General features: G+C 37.9%; 2 protein-coding genes across 3 annotated transcripts in view; one reads left to right on the top strand and one right to left on the bottom strand.

Moving 5' to 3' along the window:
* The window catches only part of LOC103141498 (general transcription factor IIF subunit 2-like), a 72,037-nt gene that overhangs the window by 23,025 nt on the left and 31,260 nt on the right, over positions 1-17,752 (top strand). The window lies entirely within an intron of this gene.
* LOC103141496 (BTB/POZ domain-containing protein KCTD4-like) lies at positions 10,703-11,672 on the bottom strand. The gene has a single exon (XM_007557167.2). The coding sequence runs from the start codon at positions 11,490-11,492 to the stop codon at positions 10,716-10,718; it is 777 nt and encodes a 258-aa protein (XP_007557229.1). The 5' UTR covers positions 11,493-11,672; the 3' UTR covers positions 10,703-10,715.

Genomic DNA, 17,752 nt, shown 5'->3' with positions numbered 1-17,752 from the left:
TGAAGGTTTAATTTTTGGAAAATTGGGATTTTTTTTGCCAATGCACTCCTTGTGATTCCATAGTTCAGAGTGAGGTCGGCACATCCAAGGCAGCCATCTTGTTTGACAAGCAAGTTTTACAGATTCTATTTATTTAGAGTTTGAGGTTGGGTTAATTCTATGATGAAATATTAGGACCAGCCTAAGAGTTTTTATTTCTTTTTAATGAGAAAAAAGTCATAATATTACAAGAATAAAGTATAAAGTGTTAATTTTATGAAAACTCAACATGAAAAATAAAAAAATTAAACTGAGGAATGTTGAGCTACTTATGAAGTTATACTTTTGTATCAGTTTTATAGATAAAGAAATACTTGAACTTTTAACACATCAGCATCAAATTATCATCAGTAGCAGGACTTTTAAAATATTATACAAATATATTTCAAAGAAAAAAACTACACCAAATCTTGATAACTCTAGAAATCTTTTTTTTTATAAATTAAATTTATTTTTTAAGTCATTTTAATGACTTTTTTCTCCTATTTTAAGATGTTCCAGTAAAATTGCGACTTAATTATAGCTATATTCTTGTAATTAAAGTCTTAAAATCTATTTTTATGAGCTTTACGTCATGTTATAATGTTTTTTCCCTCATCAGAAACAAACCTGGAGCGTTACTTTGATTCTTTAATGCCTTTTTTGAGAAATATTTTAGTCTCCATGGCAACCACTCGGTTGTGCAAAACGCCTGGGTGGACTTAGCTCCACCTTCGAGGCGCAGCTCCTCCTCAGCGCTGCAGTTTCCAAGCTTCTGCCTCACAGAGCAGCTCTCCCCTGCTCAGCTCCTACAGACTAGCCAGCAGCAATTAGCAAACACCTGGTGGAACTACTGAGCTCATTAAATTCTCAGTGAAAAATTAATTTAAAAAAAAGTTGTTAAAGGGTTAATAGAGGAGCGATGTTGTAATGACTTCCTGAAGATGGAGTTTCAGAAAACGCAGGCGCTTCTTAAAGAGGCAGACACCCAATTTTAAGGCGTTAAATAACAATTTAAAATTTCGTTTAAGTGATATTTGAAATGTGACTAAATTTTTATAACAACTGAAGGTGGTATTGTTACTTGATTGTGTTATAAAATGGCACTTTGTGAATGGAAAACACATATTAACACCTCTTTTAAAAAAGGATGATTGAAATAAAAGCCACTTTTTAAATTTTTTTAGAAAAATAAAATTGGATCTGGTATGAAAAAAATTAAGTATTTAATTCCTAAGCCATATCATCCAACCCTCCTATCCATGTGTATATAGTTTTTAGTTTTGTGTCTTTTTTTGACTTTTTTTAACAGTTTAATTGGTCTTTTTCTGCTGTCTGATTCTCAAAGTTAAAGTTAGCAGCCTGGCATTTCTTCCCCCTCATCTTCATCATCTCACCTCTGCTCCTTCGTCAGAGCTGCTGCTTTTTTGGAGACGACGGATAAGAATCGGGGCGCTGTTAGTCATTTTCTGGCTCAGCGATGCCACGCGGCTGAAGCCACGCGATAAGGACGAGCCGTTTGCCTGGCAACAGGTGGAAAGATCGGAGCAGGATTGTCGAGAGCGGCGTGGGTTTGTGCTGCCCTTATCAGCCCGTTTGGCTGCCTCCGATGAGGCGCTGCTAATAAGGAAATCAGTCACTGTCATAAAAGATTCAACAGGTCGGATGTTGGTGACAGTTTCCCGCCAGGGGCTTTTATCTTTCTTCGTATCTTGATGGTTTTTGCGAGCGTTTTGCTTTGTCGTCGTGTTATTGCAGAGTGAATTGTGCATTTGTTTCACCTGATGAAAGTGGGAGTCATAAAGGACAGAGCTGGTTTCAGAGAAAGCACAGTTAGCGGTAAAAATGAGGGATGCTGTTCATTTCAAGCCAGCGGATTTCTACTCCCCACAGGGATAAGCTCTGCAATTAAAAAGTTCAAATAGGCAGCGAGAAGAAATGTAACTTCTTTCATAAAGGTTTTTTTTTCTCCTTCAAGTGGAGGAAAGGAGATTAGTCCTTTTCAAAGCTCGGGGAAAAATAAATTTAAAGGTTTTCACTCCCACAGGCCTTCCATAAATGGATCATGACACATCCTTGCTACACATTGTTTGAGAATAAGCCAGACTAGACTTGTTTTCCTCATTTGCTGTGGCGTAGACGCCTGAGCTGCGGCTTTTATTCAACAAATATTCAGCTGGAGCTTTTTCTCTACTCTAATGTACACACAGAAACAGATTTTTATATATTCGCTTTTCACTTCTCTCTTTTAAATCATAAAAACGTTTAAGAGAAAAACAGAAAAATACAAAATCTTACCAAGTATTTTTGTTTAATTTGTAGTGCATTTGAAATAAGATGAAACTATCTTACAAGTAATATTTTAGCAAGATATAGATGCTTGTTTTAAGTCTTAATATTGATTTAAAAAGTAAATCACTAGATTTTCTGGTAAGATTGTGTGTTTTTGCAGTGTAATTAGGAAAATGCAGTTGATGTTAAAGGAAAAAATCGAACCCAATGAAACTCGCCTTGTATAAAATATAACTGCTCTTCAGTTATTAACTTTTTTTTGGTTGGTTTTATCAGGTTCATCAGCAATGCGCAAACAGCAACGCTAATGTCTCATTTAGCGTTCTAACATAAGTTAAGTTCAACTTAATTGTTGAAGTTTTTTTCATCGATTGTTAAGAATTGAACTAAATTATATCCATGTTCTTAATTTGAAATGGCTGCAGAAGCTGCATTTCCTGTCCTCTTGTTGTCTGCCTGTGATGTGGCGCAGCAAATTACATTTAATCTGTACCCAGAGTGCTTTGCTGCAGAACAAGTGAACAATTTAAAATCTACTGATGTCCTGTGAGCTTTCTGGAAGAGTTGACAAAACTCAACCACTAGAAAACTCTAAAGCGAGGATGTCCAAAGCATGGCCCAGGGGCCATTTGTGGCCCTTTGAACAATTTCACTACAAATTTGGCCTTCAAATATGCTTCTTTTGTTTTTTGTTTTTTTAAATTGACCAGGATAATTTCACTGACATATTTAATTCTTTCATAATAGAAAGTGTTACAGTATTTTTCTTGTAACAGCCATGTTTACTTTTAATTTTAGCTACATAATAAGTAGGGCTCTAAACATCCAGTAAAGCAAATTAATTCTTCTATTAAACTTGGTTAGTCGAAGGGTTTTTGTTATCTGTTGTCTTAGGACAAATAATGAAATTTAGCTATTGTGCTGTTTTGCTAATTGTGTTAATGTTCATTTATATGCACTGTCTTAATCAAATACATTAAATTAAATTAAATTGGAAGCTAGCTCTCATTTTGGTTGCTGGGAAAAATGAAAGCTAAAAGATTTTCTACTAAATAAACTGAAGGAAAAAATCCTCAAATTAGAAAACTGGTTGTTTTTGCGTTTTATTAAGACAAAAAGAAAACATTTGTTTGATTAAAATATTCCATTAATTTATTATTGAATTGTTAAAAAAAAAAATTGGTTGGATAAACAAATATGACAAATATGGGCGCCTTAGTAATTTCAACTTTCTGTTTTTTTCCAAAAGTTTGGACTCCCCTGGCTTGGAGGGAATTATTTTTCTATAGGTTGAATTTGGATAATTTTTCTTTTTTAATATATGATCATAGATCATTTTTGCAGTTATTTTGTGTTTCTGTTTCCTTTAAATCAGTTCAATCTAAAACTGATTTTAGACCAAACTGAATCTGCACTGTAAGGGAGCAAATACTTCTTTACAGCACAGTGGGTTTTTTTTTTTTATAAAGTTGGTGTTGAGGTTGTGCTTTTCATGGAGTATGTTGAGTGTTTAAAAGGGAGTTATTTGAATTTTACATAATGACATTTAGTGTCATGAGGAGTTTTATGTAACCGGCTGAAAGCGGTTGTTGTTATCCCTGCTGTCTGTCCTGTAAATATCTATAAATAAATAATGGTTGGAGTTTCTGTTGGGTGAACGTTTTTCTATTCGTATTTTTAGCTTAAACTGACTGAACTTAAAGTTTTTTCTTCCTTTAAAATGAGAAACTGTTAAAGTTATTGGCATCATGCCATTGCTTTCAACTGCAAATGTTTTGGTTAAAGTGTTTACTCAGTCAGGGCGCCGAAGCCAAACCTTTTCCATTGGTGGTCTTGCTCTTAATTGACATGTAACCATAGTAACGTTGGAAATAGAGGTGCTTAATGTTGTTAAATATTCCTGAGTGCTTGATTGCTGCTCTGACTCGCTTTCCTGTGTGGTTTTACATCTTACAGGACTTTAAATATACCAACCACTGGTAAAAAGTGCAAGGCAAAAGTATTCAAACCCGCTGAACTTTTTTTTTTCCCAAAGGGTCACAACCAACATCTTTAAAGGTGACATATTATGCAAAATTCACTTTGTGCAAGATTTTCATACTTCCATTTGGGTCTGAACTGCTTTTAAAAACAGGGCAAGGGCTTAAAAAAACATTTAGCTGTTTTTTGGTGACAAGTTAATGTTTTTTATAGTCCGAAAAATGAGCCGTTTCAATAACCTCCCAATTATTAAGTCACATTCCACAGGCTTTGCCCTGTTACCTAGCAACCCCAACCCAGCCCAGCTGTGTTACCTAGCAACCCAAGCAGAACTCTAGCACGTAAAACACAAAATCTTACCAAGTGTTTTTGGTCCAGTTTCTAATGCAAATATCTTAGTACACTTGAAATAAGACAAAACTGACTTAGCAAGAAGCTTGTTTTAAGTCAATAATTTATCAATATTAATGAAAACGTACTAGTTCCACTAGCAGATTATAACATGAAAAATGTTATTTGTTACATAAGCTTTTCTTTTTACTGTTACTTATGTTGAAGTTATCTCACACCTATTTGAGCAGTTTTTGGGTGATCTGAAGTTATGTTTGATGTGCTTTTCCTGTAATAATTGATCAATATTGATGAAAAAGTACTAGTTCCAATGGCAGATTATTGCACTTATAACATGGGAAAAATATCATAAGTGCAATAATCTGCCAATGGAACTAGTACTTTTTCATCAATATTGATAACTTTTTGTTGTAAGTCAATAATTTAACTTGCTAAAAAGTTACTTTTAAGTTAGTTTATCTTATTTCAAGTGCACTTAGATATTTGCTACAGAAACTGAACCAAAAATACTTGGTAAGATTTTGTGTGCAGTTTAGAGTTCTGCTTAAGTTGCTAGGTAACAGAGCTGAACTCGGCTGGGGTTGCTAGGTAACGGTGTAGTGCCTGTGGAATGTGACTTATTAATTGGGAGCTTTTTGAAATGGCTTGCTTTCCAGACACCAAAAAAATCCATTAAGTTATTGCCAAAAATGGTTAGGTGTTTTGTTTTTTTTTGTTTGTTTTTTTGCGTTTTTTCTTTTTTCTTTAATAGTTTTCTGTGTACAGTCGCAACTCTTTCAGTGCTCATCTCCCCCGATAGGTCTGGAGAGTTAAACAGTAAACCAGCAACTGAACCCCATATTCAAATTGATGCAGAAACATCATAAATATAAGCATCAGGTTAAGTTAAAGCTAAACTTTTGGTTAATAATAACATTAAAAAGGGATTTAATCTTAGCTGCACCACTTGATGTTAGTGTAGCTACTTTCACTGATGATGACACACATCGGGGTGCTGTGCAGAGATATAAAAAGAAATTCTCCTTGAGGGAAAAGGGCAGCATTTATCTCACAGACTGGCCCACTTTAGAAATGCCAAACATGTTCACAAGATCTGTTCGCGTTTAAAGGAGGCGCCTTCCTGATGACAACCAGCTTACTGCAGGTGATGTGAAGGTGGAAATAAAACTATAAGGCTGATGTTAATACGACATGTTTGACCGAATTGAAAGAGAAATAATGATGACTACTGGTAATGGACAATTAGTTTATTGGGTGTTAACAAGCTACATTTACTTCAAAGTTTTTGTGAAAACTGGCCTAGATGAATTTTTGCAACACTGTACTGAAGTATTTTTATTATGAAGTGTTGCTACTCTTCCTACGATTTGGAGATGCAGTTTTCCGTCTCCAAATCCGGTTTTGTTCACGGCGAGTTTACGTGCAGCAGCTCTATTTCCCTCCTGTAGTGCCAGATCAATACTCAACTTAGAAGCTGCATCATATGAGTTTGAAAACATTTCTCCGTCGTGCCTGCTGCTAGCATGTGCTTGTTCTAAATGAAAATTAGCACGTTCTTCTTTGATTTCCAATTTTGACTTCCAATGATTCACTTCCTGCTAAAGAGCCCCCTGGTGGTTGAAGAAAAACACTGGACTATGCCTCGACACTGAACTGACTCGACACTGGTCTATGACTCGACACTGGTCTATGACTCGACACTGGTCTATGACTCGACACTGAACTATGACAGAACAGGACTATGACTCGACACTGGACTATGACAGAACAGGACTATGACTCGACACTGGACTATGACTCGACACTGGACTATGACTCGACACTGGACTATGACTCGACACTGGACTATGACTCGACACTGGACTATGACTGGACACTGGACTCTGACTGGACACTGGACTCTGACTCGACACTGGACTCTGACTCGACACTGGACTCTGACTCGTCACTGAACTATGACAGAGCAGGACTATGACTCGACACTGGACTATGACTCGACACTGGACTATGACTCGACACTGGACTATGACACGGAACCGGACTATGACACGGAACCGGACTATGACACGGAACCGGACTATGACACGGAACCGGACTCTGACACGGAACCGGACTATGACACGGAACCGGACTATGACACGGAACCGGACTCTGACACGGAACCGGACTCTGACACGGAACCGGACTCTGACTCGGAACTTAACTCTGACTCGGGAATGGACGCTGACTCGGAACCGGCGTCCGAGTCTGGACCTGCCTCCGAGTCGGGACAGACCTCCGAGTCGGGACCTGCCTCCGAGTCGGGACAGACCTCTGAGTCGGGACCTGCCTCCGAGTCGGGACAGACCTCTGAGTCGGGACCTGCCTCCGAGTCGGGACAGACCTCTGAGTCGGGACCTGCCTCAGAGTTGGGACAGACCTCTGAGTCGGGACCTGCCTCCGAGTCGGGACTCGGGACTCAATAGGAGAGGGTCTGAATGAAGAGCTGCCCTGAAATCAAAAGTAAACCAAACTCTGTCTTTAGTATTTGCCGTTTGCAGATCATTTAGAGTGCATGCATTCACTTAATTCACTGTCTACTAATTTTGTTGTGTAAGTGGATTAATATATTGCTCCTCTGGCTCCAGCTTAACGCTGTTGGTCGGTGTTGTCACAAAAAGCAGCCTTGTTACTTTCTGACATCACAAACTGTGCACTGGGTTTTGTAGAGACAGTCGAGGCAACAGTTGTAGATAGTTATTTTTATTTGTAAAATATTCACATTTAAAAGTCATAGTTGTGACAACTGGCTTTCACAGAGGCTCACAGCGCTGACAACCACGCGGATTATTCAGTGCACATGCATCATGCTGCATTCAAAGCCCTTACAATCATCACAGTTCTTTGCACTTAAACATTTTGGTGAAGTTTTATTTTATTCTGTGCTTTGTCTTCCCCCTTCAGGCTCCAGACAAGCTAATAAACTGAACACAAGCTATTACACCAGCGAAGCACACACACACACACACATTCACACACACGCGCTCACACAGAGGCCGTTATAAAAGCTGAATGGCACAACAGTGCACATCACGGCTGGTTGTGAAGGCTTTTGCTAGCAGAAACGGATCCAAAGCTGTTCAGGACGGATTATCCGGATTATTTTGAGTTCTGGAAATGTAGACTGCAAATTTTTGAAAGTGAAATGCTGTAAACTTTGTTTATAAGCCACCACTGTGCAGGATGCATGGCTGGGTACAAGTTTCAATGTGTTCACACCGTTTTAAAGTCTTTGTAATGAGACGCCAGAGCCGTTTTCTCCTGGCTTAAACGCTCCCCTCTCCCACCTGTTGATGATGAACACATATGAACTCTTGCAAGTAAGACAGCCTTGGATTTTGGAAATATTTTCCGTCATTAAAACACGGAGTGGAGCAGCAGCCTGACCTGGATCGGTGTATCAGAATAGATAGTCAGACCAATCAGTCCCTCCAGGAAGTTGCTATAGCAACTATTAATGGAAATGCAATTAATAATTTGCAAACTTTGCACAGATGTGCAATTTTCACAACTTGCAACTTTTCCACAAATCTGGCACCTTAACGTTTTCTCTTTCCTTCTTTTCTGACCAATCACTGCAACTTGGCTGAATTTTAGCCAATCAAAATTTAACTTGCTGTTTCACAAAGTGTTTCAAAAACTTTTTCTTCTCTCTTTTTCTTCATTTAAAAATTATTTTGAGACACTGTCAGATTTGACTATATTGTGTTCATGTTGCTTTCAATGACCAATATTTAATTCTTCTTTTTGCATTTAACAACTCGTCTGGAAAATGTTTTTATTTGTTGTGTTGCTATTTCAACTTGAAAATTTTATTTGCCGTTTTTGTCTTTTTTTGGGGAATATTATGTGCAGCAATTTATTTATTTGACAAGACCAAAAAAAAAAATAAAGCTTGATAAATGTAAACTTTTTGAAAAAAATTGCTTAAAAATCAGTCATTTTTAGCTGCAATAATCATAAAAAAAACATTGCATCATCCTGGAGAGACTGACTAATTCACCAGCTAATATCAGTTTTTTGACCTAAAACTGTAAAACCCAGAATGACAGAAAAGGGACATCATATTTTTCTTAAAGTCTGTGTCTCAAAATTAAATGATCAATTTTATAACCCATATTGATAAATTTTACAGCAGTAGATTTTTTTTCTTAATTATTTCAAATAAATGAACTGGATCATGTCACACACTTATGTTTGAAAATGTGCGTAGTTAAAAACCAAAGTGTTTTAATTAAGATTACCATATCAAAAGAAGCTGTTACCAGACCGTATACACTGCAAAAACATACTACCAATTGCTTTTGTCTTACTTTTTAGTGAAAATAAATGTTTACACTTAAAATGAGACTAAAACTGTATTACAAGTAACTTTTCAGCAAGATATTAAAGTTAATAAGACTTTAATGCAAAAAAAATCTAGTTCCACTGGTAGATTATTTCACTTATAGCAAGACATTTATCCCATGTTATAAATGAAACCCTTTTTCATTTTTAATACTTTTTCCATCAATATTAAGGAATTAATGACTTAAAACATCTGGATGCAGATTATCAATCTCCAAATGTAAAACTAAGCAGAATAAAATCAGTTTTATTTTTGTGGCCAGAAGTTTCCAAAGTTCAATTTAGCATAGTTTTGACATTATCCTTTTTTATCTGGTCCTAATGACGTATAGAACAGTTTTAATCCTGTTATATTTATTTTTATTGTGTGTGTGCCTCACCTCACTGTAAATCTACCCAACGGTACAAAAATAAAGTTGACTGATTGAAATAAGCTAATATTTTTGCTGAAAAGTTACTCTTCAGTTAGTTTTGTCTTATTCGGGTGATCTAAGATATTTGAAGTAGAAACTAGACACAAATATTAATGTGTTGTCAATCAGACAGAGTTTTTACTACTTATAATTTATTTAAAGAATTGGTTCATAACGCATCAGATATGTCAACAATTGGAACAATAAGTTCTAATCCCACCATGTGTTGTTTTGCCATCTAGATGGATTAATTTAATTTAATTACGTTGTTTACTGTTTTATAATGACTGTGCTTGTTAGTTTTTTTTACACTGCAAAAACAGACAGAAAAATGATTTTGTTTTCAGGCAATATTTTCTTAATGTTGATGAAAAAGCAGATTATTTCACTTATAACAAGACATTTTTCCCAGTTTAGGAGTGAAATAATCTGCCAATATAACTATCACTTTTTCATCAATATTAAGAAATTATTGCCTTAAAACCAGCTCCTATATCTTGCTGGAAAGTTACTTGTAAGATGTTTTTGTCTTATTTCAAAACATTATACTAACTACTAAGATATTTGCACTAGAAACTGGACCAAAAATACCTGGCAATGTTTTGCGATTTGCAGTATACTGTTTGTATTAATTGACTAAATGAATTTCAATCTTTGTTAGTTTTTAATTAGACAAATTACTAATTTTCCAGGGACAACAGATGAAAAAAGGCGTTTTGACTAATTCAGCCGCATTAACAAACATTAACTAATGTAAAGTGTCTCCAACAAATAAAAAAATGGAGGTAAAAAAAACCTAAGATTTTCTGTTTTTGCAGTGTTTTTGTTTGTATTTATTGACAAAATTAGAAGAATTTTGTCTAATTTTGGAAATTTCTTGGAAAACTAGCGTTTTGGCTAACTCTAGCTCAATTACAAAAACGTTGATGTGCATCGCCGCCCTACCAAATAAATTTAAAAAATTTAAATTAAAACTTTGTGTTTTTGCAGTGTACTGTTTGTATTTATTGACAAAATTTGTATAAAGTAATTTTAACTTTTGCTTTTAAGCTAGACTAGTTACTCATTAGCATTTTGGCGCATTTACCAAAATGTTAATTAATGTGCATCGTCCCTTCAGAATAAATTTAAAACTTAAATCGTGTTTTTGCAGTGTATGCCTGCTGTTCAGTAAATACATACAACTCAGTCCGTCAGTCTTCTACCACATTACACAGAACAACACCTACAGTACCTGGTGGCTGTTAACCCCTTCCTGCCTATCCTGCCTCCTTCCTATTTGACAAAGTGCAGGGCCTCTGCTGCCACTACCGAGCCCTTGCTGCTGTCTAGCGCGGTGACCAGCTTGAAGCCCGCCTTCAGCGCCAGCATCACCGTTTCCAGTTTGAGGCAGTCCAGCGTACACACGAAGGTGCTGTCCTCCTTCAGGACGAGCCGCGAGCCCGGCTCCGACTTGATGAAGTGGCGGAACTGGATGACGTTCGACGACACGACGAACTCCTCTGGGAAGCCGTCGAGCCGGCTCTTGGAGATCTGCACCAGCCGCCCTTTGACCTTGTCGATGAAGCCGGCGTCGCTGCAGTACACCTTCAGGCCCTGCGACCTCTCGTGGCTGTCCGTCACCTCCAGGAAGGCGGGTTCGCGCTGGGCGGCCCGCTGGTTCTCCCACTCACTCACCGCCTCCACCAGTTCGCCCAGGCGGTAGAAGTCCGCCTCGCGCCGCAGGAGCCCCGCCTCCCGGAAGTCGTCGGGCAGCTGCAGCTCCCCGGTTCGCAGGTAGTTGAGCACATGGCGGAATACGGGGCCGTCCCTGTCGATGAATGGGTTGCCCATGGAGTCGGTGTGCTGCACCGCCTTCTTCCCATTGGCCAGCTCCTCCAGGAAGGAGCCCAGGTGTTTGGAGAGCGTGGTCCGGTGGGCGGTGTACAGGAAGCCGCCGACATTGAGGGTGATGGTGCCTGACGACGGCTTCTTGAAGCTCTTGCTGGGCTGCAGCAGGTCCGGGTTGATGTGCCTCAGTTCACTCTCCATCCTTCTGAGGTTCCATTCCATTCTCCGCCCGGCGTCTCCCCCCTCCGGCTCTGTTCCTGCGGTTTCGCTCAGGCTGGACGGTGCTGTCGGCTGCCGAGTGGCGCGGATCGGCGGTGGATGGGCGAGCGCTGAGTGGTGGAGTGGGAGCCGAGAACAGAGCGGCTCTGTGTGTCGCTCCTCCTTCCCTCCGTCTCTCTTTAAGAGTGGGAGTGCTGCGGCGTCACATTCAGGGAGGAGAAACAGGGAACAAATAACAGAGAAGTGTGAAGCTCTCTTTTTTTCTTTCTACCTTTCTTATCATCAGTCCTAAATTATCTTTTTGGGTAGAGGAAAACAAAAACAGTCACCGCTCACCAGATGGAGAGGGGGCTTCTATAATTTTTGAGGTGTGAAAGTGTCAGACTTCTTGTGAGTCTGAATATAAATCTCCCTCCTTGCAGCTGAATCCATCTGTTTACCACACATTACTACGTGAAGTTGAATCTGTTTGAGGGGAACGCCAGACCGGCTCGGCTCGGCCCGGCCCGGTTCGGCACGTTTCTCTGGCCACGACAGCCAGGAGTGAGATTGGAGCATTGCATAAGTAAAAGAGACAAACTGGAGACGGATTAATATGATCAGTCCCAACTGCAAATCAATAAAGGATCAATCATCCATCCATCCATCCATCCATCCATCCATCCATCCATCCATCCATCCATCCATCCATCCATCCATCCATCCATCCATCCATCCATTTCCCCTTTTTCCTCTCTTTTCTATCTTTTCTTTTTTTTCTCTTTTCTCTTTTTTCCCTTTCCTTATTTTTCTTTCCCTCTTTTTTCTCTTTTTTCCTCCTTCCGTCATTTCTTTTTTATCCTTTCTTTATTCTCTTTTTACTCTGTTTTTCCCTTCAACTCGTTTTTAAGTTTGATGTGATATTTGTTTTTAAACTGTTTTTATTGTGCAACTAATAATTTTGATAAAACGTTTTGCTAAAAATCTAAATATTTTTTTCCCCTTTCTTTCCTTTTCTTTCCTTTTCTTTCCTTTCCTTTTCTTTTCTTTTCCTTTCCTGCCTGTTGCGGCCGTCCGTGTTTTGGCTGGTCGCTCCTTGTTAGCAGAACTGCAGACGACGGGCCTTTTGCTGCGAGCGCCTCACGCCGCCGCTCTGTGATTTCATGTGTGTGTTTCAGGCTCCCAGTGCAACTGTAAAAAATCACACTTCATATGAAACATGAGAAAACACACAGAGGGTCCAGCAGCGCTGTGGGCTCGTTTGATGGGTTTGGTTTCTGACTGGCAGAAATCTGTGACAAAAACATAAAAAATGCACGGGCAGCCTGCAGGAGGTTGTTTTTGGTGTTGGCGAAGTGGCTGTGCTTCATTTCAGAGGTGAAAAAAGTAACATGGTGGAGTATTGTGCTTTGTGTTGCAGCACCGTTTGGGTTTATTTCCAAAGAAACGCTGAATCTTTGGTCATTAGCCACTCCTTTCTGACAACCAATGTGTACCGATGTCACGCTTCAGTGGCCACATGGTGAGTTCAGGATTTTTAACCAATAATCCCTCTTATAACGGATATTTCTTTCCATTAAGTGAAGAATTAGATAGTAATTCAATAAAAAAATTAAACAAAGTTGCTAAAAATGCAGAAATCACAGTGCTGTATGTTAGTATACACAGTTGAAACAAACTATTTTTAGTCTGTAAAACAATATTTTTTTGCTTTATAACAAAACACGCCAATAGTTTATTAATGGTGAGCTTCTGCTACTCTTGTTAAAAATGGCAGTCATGTTGTGGAGGTCTCTGATTGTTACTGATAAGCAGAAACATTAATTTATTTAGTTTTTACATAATGTCTTGAAATTGTTCTTTTCCTGATTAAAATATGTGTGTGGAACTAAAACTCTGATTGTCCTAAGATTTTCATTGTTTTGTTTTTTTATCATCTGTATGTTGATGAATAATCCCACATAATGCATGAAACCTTTGAGTTTCCTGAGCTATGAATTTTATCTGCTTTGACTTCTGTTTTACTTTTTGAAGATTCATCAAGCTTCAATCTCACTCTAAAAATTTCTCTGTTCTGCAAAAATATTCCAGTGCACTGCAAAAACAGAAAATCTGACTACCATTATATTTGGTCCAGTTTGCAGTTCAAATATATCAGTACACACAAGTTGAATTGATGAAAAAATACCAGCTCTCTTGTTAAAAGTGAAATAATCTGACAGTGGAATTAAACAAAATAGATTAAAAAAAAAAATCTATTTTAAGGAATTATTGTCTTATAACAAGCTCACATTCCTTGCTGAAAAGTTATTTGTAACTCAGTTTTGTCTTATTTGAAATGTGCCAATATATTTCTACTAGAAACTAGACTAAAAATAATTGGTAAAATTTAGTGTTTTGAAGTGTACAGACATGTTGTGACCAACTTATTGCTGTTTTTTCACCAAAGAAAAATGGTACACCATTTTGTAGACTTTATCATCTACAAAAAAAGCTACTTTATTTCCCCTGAGTTTAAAAAAATGGCGTGTTTGCTCAAATTCCAGAATTTATAACTTTTTCAGCAGCTTGTTGTCGGCACATTTACTTTAAGAAATTTCTTTAAATTATGACTTGAATTACATGATAATATCACTATTTTAATATTTAGATCCCTCCCATGAACTTGTGTTGCTCCCATTTGCATGCTTCCCTGGGTAGAGAGCCACAGGTTTCATATCCACAGAGTTTCCATGCATGGCGGTTAAGATATAACATCCAAACGTTGATATCGCCATGGTGATTGCTGTTAAATATGTTTGTGCAGCTCCAGTTTTCATGGTTCTCAAATGATTTGCTAGGGTGGCCAAGATTTTAACAATGTTGTTCTGCTTTTATATTCCTGTAAAAGAAATGAAGATTTTCAGAAGAAATTTTCAGTTCACTGGCAGTTTTATGGCTTCAGGCGAGGATCATGAAACGGACGCTTGTATCTAAGCAAAACGTATGTCATTAAATTTTCATTTGAAGTCCAGCACAGCTTGGGAAATTACCCCCTCGCCCTGGGTAGAGCGAAATGAAGGAATATTTATGGATTTTCTTTCTCCAAACATCGAGTGAATCAGAGTAACAGGTGTGATCCACTGATCCAACAGGTTTGAGCCACTTTTGCCCCCCCCAGAGCTGCCGTTACAAATTAAAGTCCGGAGATTCACTTGAGCAGAAGCACTAAATTTAAACACATCCTGCATGAATTGCTCCAGGTTACAGGTTTGAGCTCCCAGAGAGACGGCTCTCTTAATAGCCGCTGTGATTTTCTAATGGTGGGTGATTAGTTGTGTCATCCTCAACAACACACGATTGGAATTGCAAACGAGGGTCGGGTTGTGGGAGGCTAGACCTGGTTCCTTCCTCCTGTTGATTAAAACCGTTTCATTCAGGAGGATTATTGTTTCAGTTTTCCTGGAATAATGGAATTAACCCCGAGTTCTTCCTGGTTGTTGTTGTTCTTGCTGGATATCAAATTTCCCAAAATGCTATTAGCGAGGACTCTCCTCTGCTGTTAACAGCGGTGAATTATTCATAGCAGGGCTTTAAGAGCTTGTGGTTTAACATGGAGTCACTGGCTGCTGTGGAGCTGGCATGGCAACCACTTTAATAGAGCCTTGTATAAGCTCAGAGCTGTCAATCTCTTCCTTCATTTATTATGGGGATCTATGTGCTCTTTGCAGTTTGTCTCATTAGCTCAAATTCAAGAATTATGCTGCTTAGGAAAAGCAATTTCACAACAGGAGGGTATTGACCACACAATTATTTACCTAAAATGTTATTTTTCTGGATGAGAATACAATTAATTTCATCCCTTTGGGTGTTTTCAAAACAACAAGTAGGTGCAAAAGTTTGACGTTAATCCAGATTTTTAAAGGTGACCATTTCTTGAATAGGTTAGGACATGTTTATGGGCTGTACAAAACATGTTCATTAAATTTTTTACACAAAGTCATTCTTGTATAATGGGATTTTATTCTGTTCAGTTCTGCTTTTTTGAACTCCTTTCAGAATTAGTTGTTTTAGGGCCTTTTGTCACTTTAAATCCAAATAAGCTGCTGCTCACCGTGACCCCCAAGTCAACGTTAACTCGTAGGTAAAATTCCTGCTAACAGATGCGCGGTTACACAACTGTACGTCCAACAAGAATGTACCAGTAGTTTCTGACAGCAGTTTGCCATTGTTCAAAGCACACAAAAGTAAAACTAACTTACCAAACCTTCTGGAGTTCCGTTTGGGTTGCTAGGTAATGGGCTGGGCTTGGCTGGGGTTGCTAGGTAACGGCGCAGTTCCAGTGGAATGTGACTTAATAGTTGGGAGGTTTTTGAAATGGCTTTTATTTCAGACACCAAAAAGCATTAACTTACTGCCAAAAAACGACTGGGTAGTTTTCTTTTGTTTTTTGAACACACACAAAGTATTCATCCAGGTTTTTGCTTTGAATTTAATTTATTCTAATAGGAAAAGGGATAACAAACATCTGGTGACTTTTACTGAAATTCAAACTACACTTTGCAAAATAAAACAAGAGTTTGCCATATTCTGTTCAAGTTTCTGAAAAGACAAAAAAATATCTAGAAAATTTCAACTTGAAAAATTAACTATATAGTTTGTTGTTGTTTTTTAATCTGACAAACTTGTGGGACCTTTTTTAAGTTTCAAATCTAAAATGATTCATAAGTCCCTTGTCTAGAGATGTCTTACTGGTTTTCTTATTTTATTAAAGTATTGTGAGCTTAGGTTATAGTTGAATAAGTAAAATTATAATTAAAAAGAAAAATACAAAAAGTTTTACTTTCAACTTGACATTTTTGGCCTCCAAGTGTTGACACTTCCGTTATAAATAAAGTCAAATATATATACTGCAGATATTTTCACTCATCGCTCTGGAAATACGAGTGAACTGGAGAGATACTGAGCTCACTACCCATAGGTTACTGGTCCCTAGTTCAGGTAATGGAAAAAGGACGGCAAATATCACTGAAAAAGTAAATATAGATACAGAAATGAAAGGTTGTGTCACTTTAGTGTTTGAGTAAAGCGTGCTATTTATACTGGAAAAAGGGCAACAGAACTCGTCTGTTCAATTTTTACATTGAATTATGTTCTGAACATTTACTGTTATTTTTTAAATCAAGATGAAACAGTGGTGACCTGAATCAGTAGCAGTATGTAAACAGCCCACCAGCTCCCTCTTCATTAGCCGCGCATCAAAGATTACTTTGTTGCATATGGATGCTGCTTTTTTCCTCGTTTAAAATCAAAATGAGTGGGCTCAATGCGGCTACAAAGGTCGGCAAATCACTACAAAGTTAACAAGGGGAATCATTATATTTTCTTAATGAATCAGCCTCTGGGCTCGGAAGGGATGAGCGCTAATGGAAAATTATATTTGGAGATCCAGTCAATGTGACCCCTCCTTTATTGCTTCCGTGTTGTCAATATATCTGTCATAAGATCAATTTACCTTGTATTTTAATTATAAAGTGTGAAATCAAGTGTCGTCTCAAGAATAATGTTCATTAAGATGAGATACCTTATGAATAATCGGCTTTAATGCGAAGAACTGTGGCTGCATTCATAATCTTGCATGAATCTCAATAATTATAGAACAGAATGCGCATGGACACAGTTATTTATAGAGCAGCTATTTAATTTAGTTGTGTTAGTCTAATTTCTCCAATAAGTCCGGAGCTGCAGCCATTATGTGCACAGCAGTGGCTTTTTATAGCAGTAGCATCATTAACTCGTCAAAAGGTATGGTAAACGATAATCAGCTGTTCAGATTTCAAAGGGACGTCAACGCCAAGCGAAGAGCTGAAAATGTGTGCATGCCTCAGAGACGAATGTGGAGGAATTTTACTCGATGAAAGATCTGAAGAAGTGAATCTTTCAGCGGGATAGTGATCCAAAGAACAGGGGATGGATGCTGAAAGAATATTTCACGCAGGAAACATCAGTTTCCGAGAGATTTTCCCAGACCTAAATACCAAAAACCACCTAAGAGATTACTGTCACATATTTCTGCAAACTGAATTAAAGGACAAGTACATGTTTCCCTATAAACTTGGATTCTGAGAAATGTGTTTATGCCATTTTGCCTTGAAAGAAATACCATTTTCCTCGACATTTAATGACTTTAATGCGTTGACATTTAATCAATCAATCAATCAATCAATCAAATTTTATTTGTATAGCACATTTCAGCAGCAAGGCATTTCCAGGTGCTTTACATAATTAAAGAAAAAAATAAGAAC

The sequence above is a fragment of the Poecilia formosa genome, unplaced genomic scaffold, assembly GCF_000485575.1.
Source record: "Poecilia formosa unplaced genomic scaffold, Poecilia_formosa-5.1.2 Scaffold84, whole genome shotgun sequence".
Lineage (NCBI taxonomy): Eukaryota > Metazoa > Chordata > Actinopteri > Cyprinodontiformes > Poeciliidae > Poecilia > Poecilia formosa.
The sequence above is the reverse complement of the archived record's forward strand: the minus strand, read 5'-3'. Positions and strand labels throughout refer to the sequence as shown.

Excerpts from the sequence above, each read along its gene's own strand:
- LOC103141496 (XM_007557167.2), bottom strand. The coding sequence starts at position 11,492 with ATGGAATGGAACCTCAGAAGGATGGAGAGTGAACTGAGGCACATCAAC.